The sequence below is a fragment of the Camelina sativa genome, chromosome 12 (assembly GCF_000633955.1).
Source record: "Camelina sativa cultivar DH55 chromosome 12, Cs, whole genome shotgun sequence".
Taxonomy (NCBI): domain Eukaryota; kingdom Viridiplantae; phylum Streptophyta; class Magnoliopsida; order Brassicales; family Brassicaceae; genus Camelina; species Camelina sativa.
The window spans coordinates 33,018,841-33,036,740 of record NC_025696.1 but is presented as its reverse complement, the minus strand read 5'-3'; the positions used below and the strand labels follow the sequence as shown (position 1 = coordinate 33,036,740).

Sequence of the window (17,900 nt, the reverse complement as noted above, 5' to 3'; positions counted from 1 at the left end):
ATGAACCAATAAATCTTGATTATGATGTCGAAGATGCAGAACCAGAAGATGAATTTCAATGTAATTTATCATCTTCAGACGATGAAGTAGATGAAGACGAAGATCCTCCTAACTAATTATGCTTGTGTAAAATATTTGTATCAATTTGGATAATTATGCTTGTATCAAATATTATTAATAATTATGTTTCTATTAAAATAAATAATTATGTGTTTATATTAAATTGTAAATTATGACTAATTAGTTTCAAAATATTGAACTTTTAGTTTCAAAATATTAAACTTTTAGTTTAATTATGACTAATATTTAGTTTCTAAATATTAAAATTTTAGTTTAATTATTATGACTATTAGCGACTAATTAGCGACCAATTAGCGACTAAATTAAGAAAATATGAATTAATTAATCTCAACCCAAATAAACCCGGGAAACCAAATTAATTTCCCTCTAAACCAAAATTATTTCCCCCTAAACCAAAAAAATTTTGATTTCCCCCTACCTAAAACCTAATTTTTCCCCCAAACCCAAAACCAAAATCCCTAACTCTCCTCTTCTCTTCTCTTCGATAACTCCGAAACCAAAATCCCTAACTCTCCTCTTCTCTTCTCGATTTCTCTTCTGAATCCCTAACTCTCCTCTTCTCCTCTTCGAAAACTCTCCTCTTCCCGATTTCTCTTCTGAATCCCGATTNTGGAGCTCCAGGAGGACACGATTGTCCCTCTAAATGCCCTGCTTAGAGTTCCAAACCGTGAGAAGTTTACAACCGTCCTCTCCCCAACACCGATGCCAAACACGACCTGGTACTCAATCTTTGATGGTTCTTAATAGGTTCTGTTTTGTGCCNGAAGAACCGAAGGGTTGACCCCCATCAAAGAAGCGAGAAGACCAAACCCTCTACCGACACAATACAACTTTACGCCGGCAGCAGATTTGCCCCATCCTCAAACACCGCAAGAGCAAGACCACGTTTTCCCGAGACCCTCACCGTCAGAAACACCACAGATCCGCAACTATCCACCGCCACAGACTCTTTTCCGGACCTCGGTGAACCAACAACGTCAGACTCAACAGCCTCTTTCGTCAGAGGAGGTCCATAACAATCCGCGACAGTCTCCACCTGATCCTCCACCACAAGACGCTCCACCGTCTCCAGCTGATAACTCTCAAGCTCAGAGCCGGCCATCATCTCACGGTAACAACTACCATGAAGGCTCTGAGGCTTCAAATCCGGAGCTCCAGGAGGACACGATTGTCACTCTAAATGCCCTGCTTAGAGTTCCAAACCGTGAGAAGTTTACAACCGTCCTCTCCCCAACACCGATGCCAAACACGACCTGGTACTCAATCTTTGATGGTTCTTAATAGGTTCTGTTTTGTGCCTATATATATGTATAAGTACTCAATCTTTGACATCTGTTTTGTGTTGGACCTATATATATGTCTGTTTGATGTTTGTTCTTAATAGGTTTTGTCTTGCGTTGGTCGTATATACATAAGTATAAGTACTCAATCTGTTTTGACATCTGTTTTGTGTTGGTCCTTATCTGTTTTAGAACATTGACATCTTTTTTCTGTTTTGTGTTTGCAGGTTTACTCGCGACGAAAAATCGCGACTGGTAAGGAGCATTACTAAAATTTTTACAAATAAATTTGATGGTCCATATTACAGCTGGACATGTGTGCCTCGGGACAGACAACAGAGATGGTTCATTGAGTTTGCTGTACAGTTTTCTTCTCTCTTAACCTTTTCACATATAGGTTTACTTGTTGAGTTTCCACTAACATCATTATATTGTCTTTGCTATGTAGAAAACACACACATGGGATCCTTTGATTACTGGGACAGTTCAACAGTTTTTTGAGCTCATCTGCAAACGCCGGATGAAAGACATGATTTGCAATGCCAAGACTAGTGGAGAGCGACCAATATGGATCAGAGATACTATTTGGCAAATAATGGTTGATTTTTGGGAGACTGAAGAAGCACAACAAAGGAGTGTCACCTACTCTAAAGCTCGTATGTCTGATCGTGGTGGTCTTGGTCCTCACGTCCACTTATCAGGTTCAAAGTCTTATCAACAAATCCATAACGAAATGGTTAGTAACTTTTATATACCCATAAATTTTGTTTTTCTTTACATTTGGAGCTTTAAATGATGTCATAACCCTTGATTCTTTTGTAACATTGCAGGAAAAGGAATTGGGAAGACCGGTTAGTCTTGGTGAGGTTTTTATTAAGACACATACCAAGCCAGATGGTACTTATGTTGACAGGAAGGCAGAGCAAATCTCTCTCAATTATGAGAAGAACTTGCAGCAGAAGTTGTCCGACCTTGGGGAACATACTTCACAGCCTCCAGAGCTCACAGCAGATGATTACACAAACATCTTTATTCAGGTAAATATCACTTTTCACAACCCACATTGAATTATCTTTTGATTTCTACAGCCTCTTTAACGTTTGTTTTTCTCTTTGTTTTCTTGTAGTCTACTCAGAAAGATTCACGAGGAAACCTGTATGGAGTTGGAAGTCTTAAGCATACTCTTCAACCTCTTCTCAATGGCTTGGCAAACCAACAACAAGAGTCTGCAATGTTTCAGTCATTGCAAGAGCAAATGAGGGAAACTCAACGTCAAATCGAAGAGCAGGCTGCTTATAATTCTCGCCGTGATGCAGAGGTTGCTGCTCGTGATGCAGAGCTTGCTGCCCGTGAAGCACTACATTTCCAAGCTGTGGCTGAGCAGAAGGACAAGTTAGAGCATTTGTCCTTAGTCGAGAAGTACCTGCGCAAAACTGAGCCTGCCTTTATAGAGTTTATGAAGACTCAATCAGCTGAAGCAACCACAGAGCCACTCTCAACCACACTCCCTGCAACAGCTCCACCTTCAAATCCGGTTCCTTAACAGTGATGCTTTGTAGGTTAACTTCTCACCTACAATTTCATAGACCTAACTAATTAGCTTGTCTCTTTTGTTGAACTTCTCTCTTTTTGTTGAACTTGTCTCTTTGTTGAGACACATGTATACTTGGTATGCATTTGTCTCTTTTGGTTTGTATATTTGTCTTGTGAGAAACTTGGTCTTTTGGTTTGTATTATAAATCATGGTTAATATGATTTTATTGCCTTAATCTTTTTTTTGTTCTAATATGACTTTATTGCCATAATATTGGTTTCATAATATTTTGAGAAACAGGTACCAGTTTCAATTTAAAACATTTATAAATTTGTTTTCCACAAAAAATTAGTCGCTAAACAAATTAAAATTACATTACTAATTTGTTTAGAATAGTAGCCAAATAGTCGTAAATCAATAAGCATGTTACGACTACGTTACGACTACAAGCAAAATTACTGTATATCATGATTAGTCGTAAATCCGTCGTAAGCGAGTCTTCAAATGTTACGACTACAATACAACTCCTTTACAACTGCCAACATAACTGCTGGTTAATCGTAACTCTGTCGTATCGTAGTCGTAATTATTTACGACTCTGTTACGACTATTTTTATGAGTACGGAACTTTGTCGTACAATAGTCGTTAAATAACGACTATTTTTACGACTAATTCTTTTACCGACTAAGGATTTACGACTACACGTTTTAGTCGTAACTGAGTCGTAAATAGCAAATTAGCGACTACTTAACGACTCTAACTGTAGTCGGGAATGGACTGTTTTCTTGTAGTGTTGTGACTACTTCTCAATAGACAAAAACAAAAAAAAAGAACCAACCGAGAGAGATTATGAGCTCGCAGAAACCTTCAGTCCGATGGTAATCTTCATCTCCAACGAGTCACCACGCAATAGAGAGTGAGGGACAAACATGAAACTGTCTTGAGGGGTTTCAGAGCTCACTTCAAGAACTCTCTTCACTTCTGGTGATTTATAAGTAAGAGTGTGCCCATCCATAGAGTAGTAGAGACAGTATGCAAGCTGACCTAGTTCCGAAGCAGATGGTGCAATCCATCTAACAGTCACATACAAACAATGCGGCTCATTGAAACATTGCAGTGCAAACAATAGTCTCTTCTTAGATTTCCAAAGTACTAAACTCTTCTCGCTAGCTATGTTCATCTGAACATCAACTGCACCACCGCAAAAAAAGGACACAGATTTGGATTCGTGACAGTGGTTATCAAAAAAGTGAGTGTAGATGTTATCATATGATCCAGTGTAACTGCATTCCAATACAGGGCAGGAGCATTGAGTAAAAGTGCATTCCTTTTCATGGATTGATTCTTTCGCATAAGATACGTTCTTGGTGCATCCAAGCTTGGCGTTACGGCAAGGGACAAAGACTGATTCAAGAACACTCTCCATTGCTCTGCAGCGATTGTGGCCAACAGGCGAAGCACACGTAGGGCACTTATTACTCAGTTTGGGACAGCAAGAGGAGCAAGCCAAATGCCCATTATCACACTGAAAATCCAAAAACAATCAAAGCTCTAATAACCACACATATTCAAGAGAACATGAATATGGAAAAGAGACAAGAGGTTAATCCAAAAATAGAACTGTCACAGTATAAACCCAAATGTAAGGTTACGAAAACCTCAACTGATAATTAATATATAAAAGTTATTCATCGGAATAGTATCTAGCTAATATATATAATCGATGTTGCCTAGTCAATAGTTAGTTATACACACATTTCAAATGAGAAGCTTCTATTTAGGGAGAAAAAGATTAGAAACAAAACCTGAAAGATTGGAATAGTCAGTGCCTCGAAGCAAATGGGACAGTCCAGAACATCCAGACCAAGCAGCATCGCTGAACTACTACGTTGCCTCTTTTCAAGTGAGTGTTGTTGCGCAATCCTTCTCTGTCGCTGTTAGATTCGGAAGTGACCACATCAATAGAATTATAATTTTGATCATGAATCGGTCTACCTTGTTCCTCATTGCCTCCACTTTTAGTTTGAGGCTTCCTTGGACAACATCGTAGATGGCGCCACAGATTTGATGTTATACGAGGTGTCACCAAAACCTTACCACAATGGATACAACTACACCTTCCTCTGCCATCTTCCCCTGTACCTACCGATACAAACTCTTTCCAAGCATCAGCTTTTTCACAGTCACCCTGAACCGGTCCTTGAGTTTCTCCATCACTTTCCTCATTCGTTTCCATACATTCATTCTTAACATTACGAGTTACAAACTGCAAATCCATTCTGCATGAATCATAAATAACATAGATGAAATCATTAACTGCTTATAATGTCAAAGTGATCTGCTTTATAGAATGATCCCATTTCCCATAAGAAGAGCAAACACAAAAAAACAAAGATTAAATTTTTAAACAAAAGAAACCCTAAGTAGAGATGTTAAGAGATAATAACAACGAATTTAATCATACCCAGATACGAACATCACAGAGCAAACGTTTATTAAGAGAGTAAACACTATCTAGAAGCAAAGGGTGAAGAAACTAAGAACACAAACATGAAAAGTCCCTAAAGTCCATGCTACGTTTTGATTTGAATTAGCAATGTTATCTCACTTGAACAGAGCGAATGGTTAATAGGTTTTCACCAGAATAAGCTGCAAAGGACGAAGACGAAGACGAATTGAGAAAGAGCCGAGAGATTTTGGGGGTTTCTTTTTCGTGAAGATTAACAATTGAGAAGAATGTATAAAACGCTTAGTTTCACTGAAGTAACAAAGCTACGTCGTTTTGAGCCAAAGGACTTGAAAAATCATTAAGTGGGAGTTATTGGTTTGGGATTTGAATAGAGTCTAAAGACTTTAAAATGTTATATAGAATATGTTGTTATTAGATCAAGATTTTGTTAAACTCTGCTAAAGTTAAGTATTATTAATTTGTGATTTGTAAAAAGTCATGTAAAATCTTAAGAATTTTAAGTTATTGGATTCAGACTTTTATAAAGTCAATAATTTTTTTTTGTTATTCGATTAAAACAAAAAAATTTAGAATTGTTAATGAATTCAATTGTTGTGTTATTGATTCATGATTTTATACATTTTATTACAAAATAAAGTCATGGAAAGTATCACAAAAATACAGAGATTGTTTGGAGCATTTTACAAGATTTTAGAAAACTATTCAACAAAACTATAGAATACTTTCTAGCAATCCTTAAAAATCTTTCACTTATTCACTTTTGATGATTTTGTTGAAGTATTCAAAATTCTTTACAAAATGGAATTCAGTAATGCCCCCTTATGTACTATGAAGATATTGTCAATAGTTACACACATTAAATATTTCCCGCACTTGAAAAGTTAAATGAAAAAATCTCTTCCACCCTTCTTAGTTAACCAATCAAAATATAAAAATATGACATGTGATATCATATATATATAAAAATCAAAATTAAAATCAAAAGACAAAACAAATTATGGAAATCAATTTTGTAGATTTTTTATTAAGGAAATTATGTCGGTTTGGATTTATATTTTATAATTAAACGAATTATATAACTGTTTAAATTTATAAAAGATGATTAGAGTTTAGATTTTATAATTAAACAAAATTATATGTCAGTTTGGGTTTATAAAAGAGTGGTTAAAGTTTAGATTTTACACTAAACAAAATTATATGTCGGTTTGGGTTAATAAAATAGTGATTAGTATTTAGTTATTACAATAAAACAAAATTATATTTCAGTTTTGATTTATAAATGAGTGGCTAGGGTTTAGATTTTATAAATAAAAAAACTATAAATAATGTTAGGATGAATGAATTTATAGTTAAAACTATAAATAATTAGATAAAATTATATGTCAGTTTGAGTTTATAAAAAAACTAGGTAATAACCCGTGCTGTTGCACGAGGTGAAATTTTTGTTTGAGATATTACATTTGTAAATATATTTATTTAGTATAACATTTATAATACAAATGTATATTGGTTTGAATTCATTAAGTTTATGAAACTTTAAAATAGTAATCGTTTCACCATAAATTTTAGATTGACATGATGGCGGATTGGATCGAATGTGAACCGAATTAGTGATCAGTTAGATTTTTATCAAAATATTGAACTATTAAATCAGATAAAACCACAAAAAACTAAAATTTTACGAACCTGATGATTTAAATAAAATTGTTAACTCGGCCAAACCCGTCTGCTAAGCCATCCCGCAACGGGTTTAAATATTTTGAGCCGTAAAATATCTTTGCATCTGTGTCGCTTGAATTCGTAAGATCTGTGGGTAACCCACATGCATTTCAATAAATCATTTTTTCTAATATATAAATATATTTAAAGCTTAAACTTAATTTATATTTATAAAATTATGTGATAAATTTTTTATGAATAACACATTTTTTTTGGTTAAAAACACAATGGCATATAGCTAGAAATAATAAATCAAAATGAGACTAAATAACTAAATGTGTCACAGACTCTCTGGATTGGAGAAATTACGGTATTATATCACTGTATTTTTAAATTTTAGTTGGTCATTAGATCACTATATATCTCAGCTATTGGTATAATATTATTACTTGTTTTTATTTTTATTGGACTAGATTTTCTAAATTTTAAGATTTCTGTAAAAACACTATAACTGCATATTTATATATAATGGTCAACTACATAATTATCCAAATTCAAGTATATATTCATGTCATTTCAAATTGTAATCACAGGTTTTTTTTGGGCAAATATAGGTATTGTTTTTAGCTACAAAATAAATATTGAGCTAGTTTCAAATGATCTTCGATTATTTCACCTTTAGAGCTTTATTAAATTATTAGAAAGGTAACATTATTTATATTTCTGAAGATATGATTTTAAATGTACATATTTTTTACATCTCATAATGTAGTTATATTATTATATTACAATACATAGTGAAATTAATATAATTGCAAAAATATGTAGAGTATAATATTTCTCAGTTTTTGAATAATATTTACCAGTTTTAAAATTTATAGGAGTAAATTATTGTGTATATAAATAAATTAAATAGTAGTGGTAATTGACCCAAAAGAAGAATATAGCAGTGACATAGCAGTGACAGTTTTTATGTAATATTATAGAATATAAAGAACAAATACAAAATTGGGAATGAAGCTCTCTGACGATGACATATCAGCTTTTTTAAGAGAATGCTTCTCTTATGATATATAGGAGATAGTTAGGGTTTAGATTTTAAAACTAAAAACTATAAATAATGTTCTGATTAGTGATTTTAAATATTTCCCGAGCTTGAAAATTTAAATTATTGTACCATTTAGCTTAATTACTGTTTTTTTTTAAAATGAATGTAAAAGTATATTCAAACAAAAAAATTCCTTTTTACCATGAATGCGTCCTTATATCAAAAACAGGTTGATTAAAAAGCTGAAAGATTTGGAGACAGAGAAAATAGATACGAGTGGCCAACCAGAGCTGTAATCCATCACTAAACTTAATTATTGTTTTTAGTACAACTTAATTACTGTTTTTACCACAACTTAATAACTGTTTTAAATGATTTAGACTTAAATCTGATCCCCAACACGGATCCACATTGTCTCTAGCATTTTGATTACCATTATTAGAAGCAAGTTTACACGGGTTTGGTGGATTTTGCATCCCACTAGAAGCAGGCTTATGCGGGTATGGTTGTTTGTTTCTGCATCTCGGTCTTTGCTTTTTTTGACTTCCTTCTTTGATCATAAGAAGTTCTCGTAAACCTATCAGATAACATACATACACCAACTTCTGTAACCGCGTAAAGGCACCTTCTGAGCCATTAGGCTTGTTCTTGTCCGGATGAAGCAAAAGTGCTAACTTCTTGTACTGGAAATTAGTTTGGAAATTAATGGATTGGGAAAATGGAAATTAATAAAAGAAAATTCATTACTAAGAAGTGGAGTGAATAGGAAATTATTAGTACAGAGAATATTCTATTGTATTTGATTGAGAGAAGTAAGGAAATATTATGTTTTGATATTCGTATTGTAGAAGACATAATGTTTTAAGCAAGTTAGGAGCCTACACATCGGCAATGAAAGGACTCTTCATTCTGTATTACTTCTACCCTATGTGTCTTGCATCTACTGCACTTTACCCACAACATACGGCTTTTTGATGAATCCCTAGACGCATACTGACGACTTCTTGCTTTCTCCCTCTGTTGTTGGTTTGATGCTCTATGGATATGAGTGCATGCTTCTCTCGACTTCCTCCTTTGATCATAAGAAGCTCTCCTAATCTTATCAGATAACAAACACCAAGTTTCTGAAACCAGCTTAAAGGCGCCTTCCGCACCATCAAACTTGTTCTTGTCCGGATGAAGCAAAAGAGCTAACTGCTTGTAAGTTTTCTTCACTGCTTCTTCATCCGCTAAAGGATCGACGCCGAGAATCTTGTACCAATCAGACTCTCCTCCTCTGTTTGATGCATAGATATAAACATTGATCATCATTGAAACTTGCTTCAAACAATCAAGATTTGGATACAACAGCTGAGCCTTGTTAATGAAGTTCTTCGCACCATTGTAATCATTCTCCGAGAGTTTCTTCTTAGCAATCTCCATTGCTGTTCTAGCTTCTTCTTCCATCTTCTCTTCAGATATAAAACAGAACCAGTCCAGAAGATAACACAGAGAGATCCGAAGAAAAAACGAATAGAGATTTTGCAGTACCTCAGTGGACGATATAACAAAAGCCGTGAAAGGTCTCTCTGATCAACTTTAACCCTAGAAGTGTTACAGTACAAACAAGAACGCTTTGGTATAAGTCATTTTTATATATTTATACGGTGCTTTTTTTCCAATTTCCAAAAAGAAGATTGATTTCCTTTTTTCTTAGGGGATTATTAAAGGGAATTTTACAAAACAATTGAGTAACCAAAACGGAAAATATTATGTCGGTGAATAGAGATTTTTTTTTTCTTTGTTTTAATTGGAAGCAACTATTAAAATTGTTAATTTTGTAACATTAAAAATTTCTTAAAATATTTGAAAATGTAAAATGCTAGATCAATTGCTACATTGCGAGTTTTCTGAAATCTAGTATCTCAACGGTGAAGTAGTGAACCGAGAAACCAGCCAAGCCAAATATAAACGTCTACATCTGCTTTTAGTTTAGATTCATCAGAACATACATAGTACAAATGCGGTTTTGTACTATGATAGATCTCCAATAGACAAAAACAAAAGAACTTAGAGAGAGAGAGACTATGATGAGCCCACACGAACCTTAAGTCCAATGCTAACCTTTATCTTCAACGATTCACCATGCAACAAAGAGTGAGGGACAAACATGAAATTGTCTTGAGGGGTTTCAGAGCTCACTTTAAGAACCATCTTCACTTCTGGTGACTTATAAGTAAGAGTGTGCCCATCCATTGAGTAGTAGAGATAATATGCAAGCTTCCCTAGTTCCAGAGTAGATGGTGCAATGCATCTAATAGTCACATACACACCATGCAGCTCATTGAAACACTGCACTGCAAACAATAGACTCTTCTCAGATTCGCAAAGTACTATAATTTTCTCCGAAGCTATGTTCATCTCAACATCAACTGAACCACCGCAAACAAAGGACAGAGAATTGGATTCGTGACAGTGGTTATTAAAAAAGTGAGGGTAGATGTCATTGTATGATCCGGTGTGATTGCAGTCCAATGCAGGGCAGGCACATTGAGAGAAACTGCAGTCCTTTTCATGAGTTGATTCTTTACCATAAGATACATTTTCGGTGCATCCAAACTTAGCGTTTCGGCATGGGACAAAGACTGATTCTAGAACACTCTCCATTACACTGCAGCGTTTGTGGCCAACACGTAACTCACATGTAGGGCACTTATACCTCAGTTTAGAACAGCAAGAGGAGCAAGCCACATGCCCATTCTCACACTAAAATGGAATACCAATGAAATAACAATGACTAGTTATACACACATTTCCATAGAGAAACTGCAACTGAGGGAGAAACTGATTAGAAACAAAACCTGAAAGATAGGAACAGTCAATGCATGGAAGCAAATGGGGCAATCAAGAATATCCAGACCAAGCAGCATCGCCGAGCGTGTCTTGCCCTCTGATGTAAAAATACGTTGCCTCTTTGTCGAGACATTGTTGCTCACTTCTTCTCTGTTGCCGAAGGATTTGGGAACTAAGGCTCTCTTCACGTCAGTAGATTTATGTTTGCGTCTGACCTGTTTATCATTGCCTCCTCTTTTACTTTCAGGCCTCTTTGAGCAATGTAGTAAGTGACGCCTCAAATGTGAAGTTCCATAAAGCTTTTCTATTATATAACTCCTACTACAATGGATGCAACGACCCCTTTTTTTGCCATCTTCCCCTACTCCTACTGATACAAACTCTTTCCAAACTTCAGCTTTTAAGTTTTGATTAGAATCAAAGATTGTTTGAATCGGTTGAGTCAGACTTTGTACTGGTCCTTGAGTTCCTTCGTCAAGCTCCTCTTTTATTTCCATACATTCATTCTCAGCATTAAGTGTTGGAATCATTTCCTGTGACTGGTAATCCATTACTCTGCATAAATTAAAACATCATTGTGTTAATGGCAACTGGCAAGTGTGCATATACAACAAACAATGTAGAAACTCAAAATCATAAATGCTTAATGTGATTTATCATAGCATAATCCCATTCTCAGCAGAAGAGAAAACACAAATACAAGACTACAGAAGAATTAAGTACTTATCATAACTGAAGCTAATCAATACACAAGTACACAACCACAGAACAATCATAAATAAACCCAAATACAAATGGGAAGAGATGAACATTGTTCAAACAGAAGACACGCACACAACCACTGGACCACAGAACAAACAAATTCAGATTAATCGCAGAACAATTATAGACAATTACATACCAAAAGAGCAAGTTCATTCAGAGCTATATGAGAGTAAAAGAGGAAGAATGAACAGAAAAGTTTGAACCTTTTACATACAACAATCGTTTTCATAGTGTCATAACTCACAAGAATCATAGGCAATAACTTACCAAATCAAAGAGCTAATCATCAGAGCTATATGAGAGTAAAAGGGGAAGAACCCAAGAAAAAAAAAAAGTGAAAGCTTGAACCTTTAACATAGAACAATCGTTTTCATAGTGTCACAGATCATACAAGCCATATATATTCACAACAAACAATCATGTAGAACGAACAAAATCAGTTCAACCACAGAATAATCATAGACAATAACATACCAAAATAAAGAGCTAATCAAATCAGAGCTACATGAGAGTAAAATGTGAAGAAAAAAGAAGAAATTTTTTGAACCTTTTACATACAACAATCAAATTAGCAGACCGAACCCTGTCATGCACACACACATATGTTAATGCATCTAGATATTAACACTATCAACAAGCCAAAAAGAGAGCTTTGTAAAGTAAGAACAAAAAATGCAAACCCGAAAAGCTAAAAGCCTAAAAGTCCATGCCAAGTTTCAGTTCGAATTAGTACCTTTATCTCAATTGAACATAACAAAGGACTAATGGGTTTTCTCCAGAATAGGCTGCAAGGTTACAGAGACAGAAGAATTGAGGATGAGACGAGAAGGAGAAGAGATTCAAGGGCTCTCTTTTTTTTGAGAATCATGATTGGCGTGACGTTCTAGAGTGAAGTACAAAAGAGTGAGTGAGTGAGAAGAAGCATAGAACGCATCGTTTTAGTGAACTAAAAAAGTTGAAAAGCACCAGTAGTAAATAAGCTCTGTATGCCGCGGTTAAACAAACATGTGGTGTCGAGTTAAAAGTAAAAAAAATTATGGAACCTAATTGTGAGTTTTTTTTGGTAAGTAACCTAATTGTGAGTTGGTTAGTGAAGTTTATGCCCTTGATCAAACGAGGCCGGAGTTTGAAAAGAGAAAGAGAGTCAAAGATTTTTTGTCTACATGCAAGTTTACTGTTACAAAACTGATACATAGAGATATAGAGCAATGGATTTGCCCAAAAAAAAACCAAAAAAGGTCCCGAGTCTTTACGTTCATAGCTTCCTAAACCAAGATGCAAATATGATAAATAGTTCATCTGGTCCCAAGTTTATTACTAACTGATTTCCCATCAGAAGTCAGACCATTGTACCATTTTTTTGATCGAAAATATATTATAGTATCACAATGAAAAAAACCAAGAATATACTAGTAGTAGATAAGGAATTCACGTCTTAAATAAAATAGAAATAACTTTGAATGGGAAACGAGAAAAGAGTACTAAAGTACATAACCAACATAAAACTTATTTCATCTTAATTCATAGCCTTCTTACTCTTGGTTCAACTTGCTGATACAAATCCTCAACTTCAACGCTTGACGTCCATGCAAGAAATAGGTGGGAACCAACATAAATCTTCTTCAGGGGTTAAGAAATTCAATTTCTGAATTTTCTTGACCTTTGGCAAATCAAACGTCATATTATATTTTTCCACAACGGTTGAGATGTGGCAGGAGAACTCACCAACTTCCAAGGCAGAAGGAGCAATACAGCTTACAGTCACATAAACACCATGTGGCTCAGTGAAACAGTGAACAACAAACAATAGACCATCTTTACATTCCTTCATAACAACTGAAGTGTACTCAGTCAATTCAAAGTATACTTCAGCGAATTTATCTCCAAAAGTAAACCGATAACTATATCCGCGTTCACCTTTGTGAATTTTAAAGTGAGAGTATAGATCCTTATAAGAGCCAGTGTACTTACAACTCCGTGCAGGGCATGAACATAGCGAGAAAGTACATTCCTTCGCATGAGTTAAATCTTCTCCGTAAGAAAATTTCTGTTTGCAACCAAACTGGACGTTTGGACATGGTACAATGACTGCCTTGATAACCCTCTCCATTGCTCTGCAACGAATGTGACCATTGGGAAGAGCACACGAAGGACATTTGTTCCTCAATTTGTTACAGCATGTCGAACATGATATATGTTCATTGTCACACTAAAAATGCAAAAGAACAAATTTACTACTAAATCAGTATTGAAACGATTTTTTTTTTAAAAAGCAATAGTAAACGATTTTGAATTACCAACACAATGTCGAAAATTTTGCTACAACATTGAGATTAAAGTAAAAAAGTATTAATAAGATACGTAACCTGTAAGATAGGAGTAGTAAGTGTCGCCCTGGGCGTTCCGTAGAAACCGATCAAACCGACATTTTCGGCGCAAACCGAAGACATTCAGTATAACCATTCGGCGCAATTGATTTTGACAATCGGATTTCGGTTCGGTTCGGTTCGGTTCGGTAATCGGATCCAATCGGTTATACCTAAACCGAGCCATATATAAGGCTAATAACATAACTCATTAACCCTAATACGTTTTGTTTGTCTTCTTTGGCTGCCTCATTGCGAGTCCTCACTCCTCAGATCCAAAAACTCCATCCATTCAACACTTCTCCAATCTTATATAGGTAAGCTCTTCTTCTTTCTCTTTAATTATATGTTTTATTCTTTACTATGTAAGTTCTTTCTAAATCTTTGTAACTTCTGATTAGATTTGGAGAATTATTCTTCTGGGTTCGTTACTTTTTTTAGGGTACTAGTGTTGATGTATGTCTTCCTCGTCGTTTTAAGATCTTAACTGTTTTTTTTTGTTGCTGTTTGGTGATTTTACTTTCACTGGTTTATTTAATCGATTCTCATTTGGTGTTCATGATGTTAGGTAAAAAATTGGACGCCCAAGAACCACATCTTCACCGTCTCACATCGCCGTCATCGTTAGCTGCAACCACAGCCATTCTGGAAAATCCTAATATTTGTTGGATCTGTCCATTTGGGCTTTTCACTATTGGACTTGTTTTCAGACCCATTATTTGTCTTGACCTATTTTTTTAGGTCTGTGTAAATTTGTATTTGTTGATTTAAGCCCATTTATTTTATTTTTTTGTTTATTCGGTTCAAATTAACCGAATAAGAAAAAAATCGGTTTGAATTCCGAATTAATTTATAACGTGATAACCGACCCGAATAATCCGTGTACCGATTAACCCAAACCAAATTTAGTTTCGGTTCAATTCGGTATGAATTTTCAAAAACCGAATTTTCCCAAAACCGAATAACCCAACCCGTTTAACCCGAGATAGCCGAACGCCCAGGGCATCAGTGCAAATGGGACAATCAAGAGCTTTTAGATCAAGCAGCGTTGCGGAACAATCATCAACGTCGTTTTCATCATTGGATGATTCACAAAGTAAGTTATTTTGATTTCCAAGCCCAGCCATGTCTATGGACAGGTAAGAAGAGCTTTTGAGAAATTTTCTTTATCTTAGGCCATCCGCAATGGGGGAACAGTTGGTGTGTTCTTAGCCCATTAAAATTATAAATATAATGAATAGTGGCATAAGAACATGTTGTCCAGTTCTTGATATAGAACTGATCTAGGCTCAGTTCTAAGCTCACGTGGCAAGCTGTGATTGGATACAATTTTTTGGAAACAATTTTTCACAAATTAAAAGAGGATTTGATTTAAACTATGTATTAATTAAATAAAATGTTTGTTTGTTTTAATTAAGTAATATGTTTGTTTGTTTTTTTTTTAATCTTGAATGTTTTTTTTGTTTCATTAAAATGTGGTATTGTATTTTGAATTTTAGTACAAGTTTTATAAGTTTGCAATTTAAATGTTATTTTTACAGTTTTTATAAATGTAATATGTTTAAGAATATTATATTATTAAATCTTATGATCTTAAATATGTTCTCCCAATAATTAACTTTTTAACAAAAGATCTTAACTATTGATTTTAGATTATTTTCATAATATTTTTACTCTAAGAACATTCTAAAGTGTTCCCCATTGCGGATGCCCTTATGAGATTCATAGAAAGAAGATATATATATAAGTATAGGAGATGGTTCATTAACACTATTCCCGAAGAGTATTTTTGTTTTAATTTCCGAAGAGTCTTTTATCTGAATTCATCCCATATTATGTCATAAATTCTTCTCGGAAATAGCTTGCATCAATTGGCTGGAGATCTCCCAAGAGTTTTGTTTTTCTCGTAGAACAAAAAAACTAATCAAAAATATCAAAAAAAAAAAATTAAAACAAAACTTAAGCAACATACTTTAATTAATGTCATAAATCCTACTATATTAATTGAGAAGTACAAATATGAAACTAACCTTAAAAAATGTAAAAATTTACATTCAAATACCATTAAAAATATTTAATAAAAATTAATTACTTAATTTAATAAATATAATAAATAGTTTGACCAAATATAAACAATACATCAGAAATTTCTAATAAAATAATTTAAATAATTATTAATTTTCAAAATAAAAATTATTTTATTTTTCAAACTAATTATGGATGAAAATTATAATTTATTTTTAAAAATATATAACCAATCAGAATTTTTAAAACTAAGATTTTATCACCAAGTAGGTAATATGATTATTTTTAATACCTAGATTTGGAAGATTTTGTTAAGATTTTAAATTATAGTTCTCATATCATCTTTTTTTTTTAATTTTATTTACAAATGCAAAATATCTTAGGCCTGGTTATTCCGGTTTAGAAAAATGCATGTTTAAATATCTTAACCTTGGTTATTTCGGTTTAACAGATACACTCCCCAAATTCGTCCACTTCGAAGTTCAGATTCAACATGGTTAGAACCGCTAGATCTTCAAAATAAATATGCACATTTCATATACACCTAAAAATGTGCATGAAAGTTTCTGACTCCACTTCAATTTTTTTTTTTGAATTATTAAGAGGTTCCGGACCTAAGCCCATACATCCCCTCAAGCTAGGGATCAGAGCATTTTATATAGTCTCTTTCCAAGCATCGTTTCTCAAACCAGCAACCTCTACACTTTGTCAGAGAGTCTTTACCAGTTGACCTATCGACACTTGATCACTTCAATTATTTACATAAATAGGAAGAAATCAACATAAAACCTATCTCGGGCCTGTTGATTTTTTCTCACTTTCCAAATGTTCATCACCTTTAATGTATAACTAGGTTCGGACACGCACGTATGTGCAGAGTCATATTTGTCAATATAACTCAAATTTAAATTGGACTGGTTTTAGTAAGTTTGTGAATATTTGAAATACTTATGATTTCACTTTGAAATTTTAATTATCAAGCTGCACAAACACACCTTGATAGGTGTATCCCGCAACAGATTTAATATTTTTTTGACCCATATAAAACCCATTTTATGAAACCCACATTGAGGTGTGTTTGCACAGCTTGATAATTTAGGTCATCCCATTTATTTTTTCCTAATCATGTTAAAATATTTAGACGGAGAGCTCGTATTTCCGTTTTGATATCATCATAAAGTAGATATTTAACCTTTTCAAAATTGACGCTTAATCAAATTAGTTAGGTTTTGAGAATTAAATATAGTTAAAAGAAAACACACATTCCCAATATGAGAGATTCTTGATATAATTTTTCTTTTTGGTATAAGACAAACTTTTATTCCCGATTGGAAATGGGATGGGATGGAAGCAAAAATTACCGAAGTCCCATGTTTTGCAAAACACAAAGATAAGTTATATTATATTTATATATCATATGATATAAAATATTACAAAATTAATTAAATTCTTTATTCTTGTTATTTTATGTATGGTTCATCTATATTGGAACACACTTTAATTTTAATGCCTTTAATTGTTATTTTAAACATTGTTAGGCTATATAATTTGAACAAAAAAAACATGTTACATATAAGATTGTAAGCATTAATTTGTTTTATTATAATATGTTAACTTATAGTTATTAATTTACGGGGGAAAAGCAAAAATGCCCATTTTTCCATTCCACTTTTTAAAAATGCCCTTTGGAAGCGTCCATTTTTAAGGGTACCCTTTTTTTGGTGAAAAAGATAATTTTGCCCTTAATGAAGGAAACCTAATTTTCTTCACTTCGCCGTCCTTCTCTCCTTCTTCCTCAATCGACGATTCTCGATCCTTCTTCACGTCCGGCGATTTTCG

General features: G+C 33.9%; 3 protein-coding genes and 1 long non-coding RNA gene across 4 annotated transcripts; 1 reads left to right on the top strand and 3 right to left on the bottom strand.

The window, feature by feature from the left end:
* Positions 3,744 to 9,495, bottom strand: LOC104734106 (E3 ubiquitin-protein ligase SINA-like 7). Its single transcript, XM_010453613.1, has 5 exons — positions 9,028 to 9,495; positions 8,671 to 8,756; positions 5,043 to 5,175; positions 4,702 to 4,830; positions 3,744 to 4,421 (listed from the first exon to the last, which is right to left on the bottom strand). Exons 1-5 carry the CDS (start codon positions 9,493 to 9,495, stop codon positions 3,744 to 3,746), a joined length of 1,494 nt encoding a protein of 497 aa, XP_010451915.1.
* Positions 9,933 to 12,583, bottom strand: LOC104733047 (E3 ubiquitin-protein ligase SINA-like 7). Its single transcript, XM_010452665.2, has 3 exons — positions 12,404 to 12,583; positions 10,914 to 11,460; positions 9,933 to 10,818 (listed from the first exon to the last, which is right to left on the bottom strand). Exons 2-3 carry the CDS (start codon positions 11,454 to 11,456, stop codon positions 10,138 to 10,140), a joined length of 1,224 nt encoding a protein of 407 aa, XP_010450967.1. The 5' UTR covers positions 11,457 to 11,460; positions 12,404 to 12,583; the 3' UTR covers positions 9,933 to 10,137.
* Positions 13,241 to 13,780, bottom strand: LOC104734105 (E3 ubiquitin-protein ligase SINA-like 8). Its single transcript, XM_010453612.1, has one exon. It carries the CDS (start codon positions 13,778 to 13,780, stop codon positions 13,241 to 13,243), a length of 540 nt encoding a protein of 179 aa, XP_010451914.1.
* On the top strand, positions 14,272 to 14,833 carry LOC109127876. The gene is made up of 2 exons (XR_002034446.1): positions 14,272 to 14,353; positions 14,605 to 14,833. It is a non-coding gene; the product is annotated as an uncharacterized LOC109127876 (long non-coding RNA).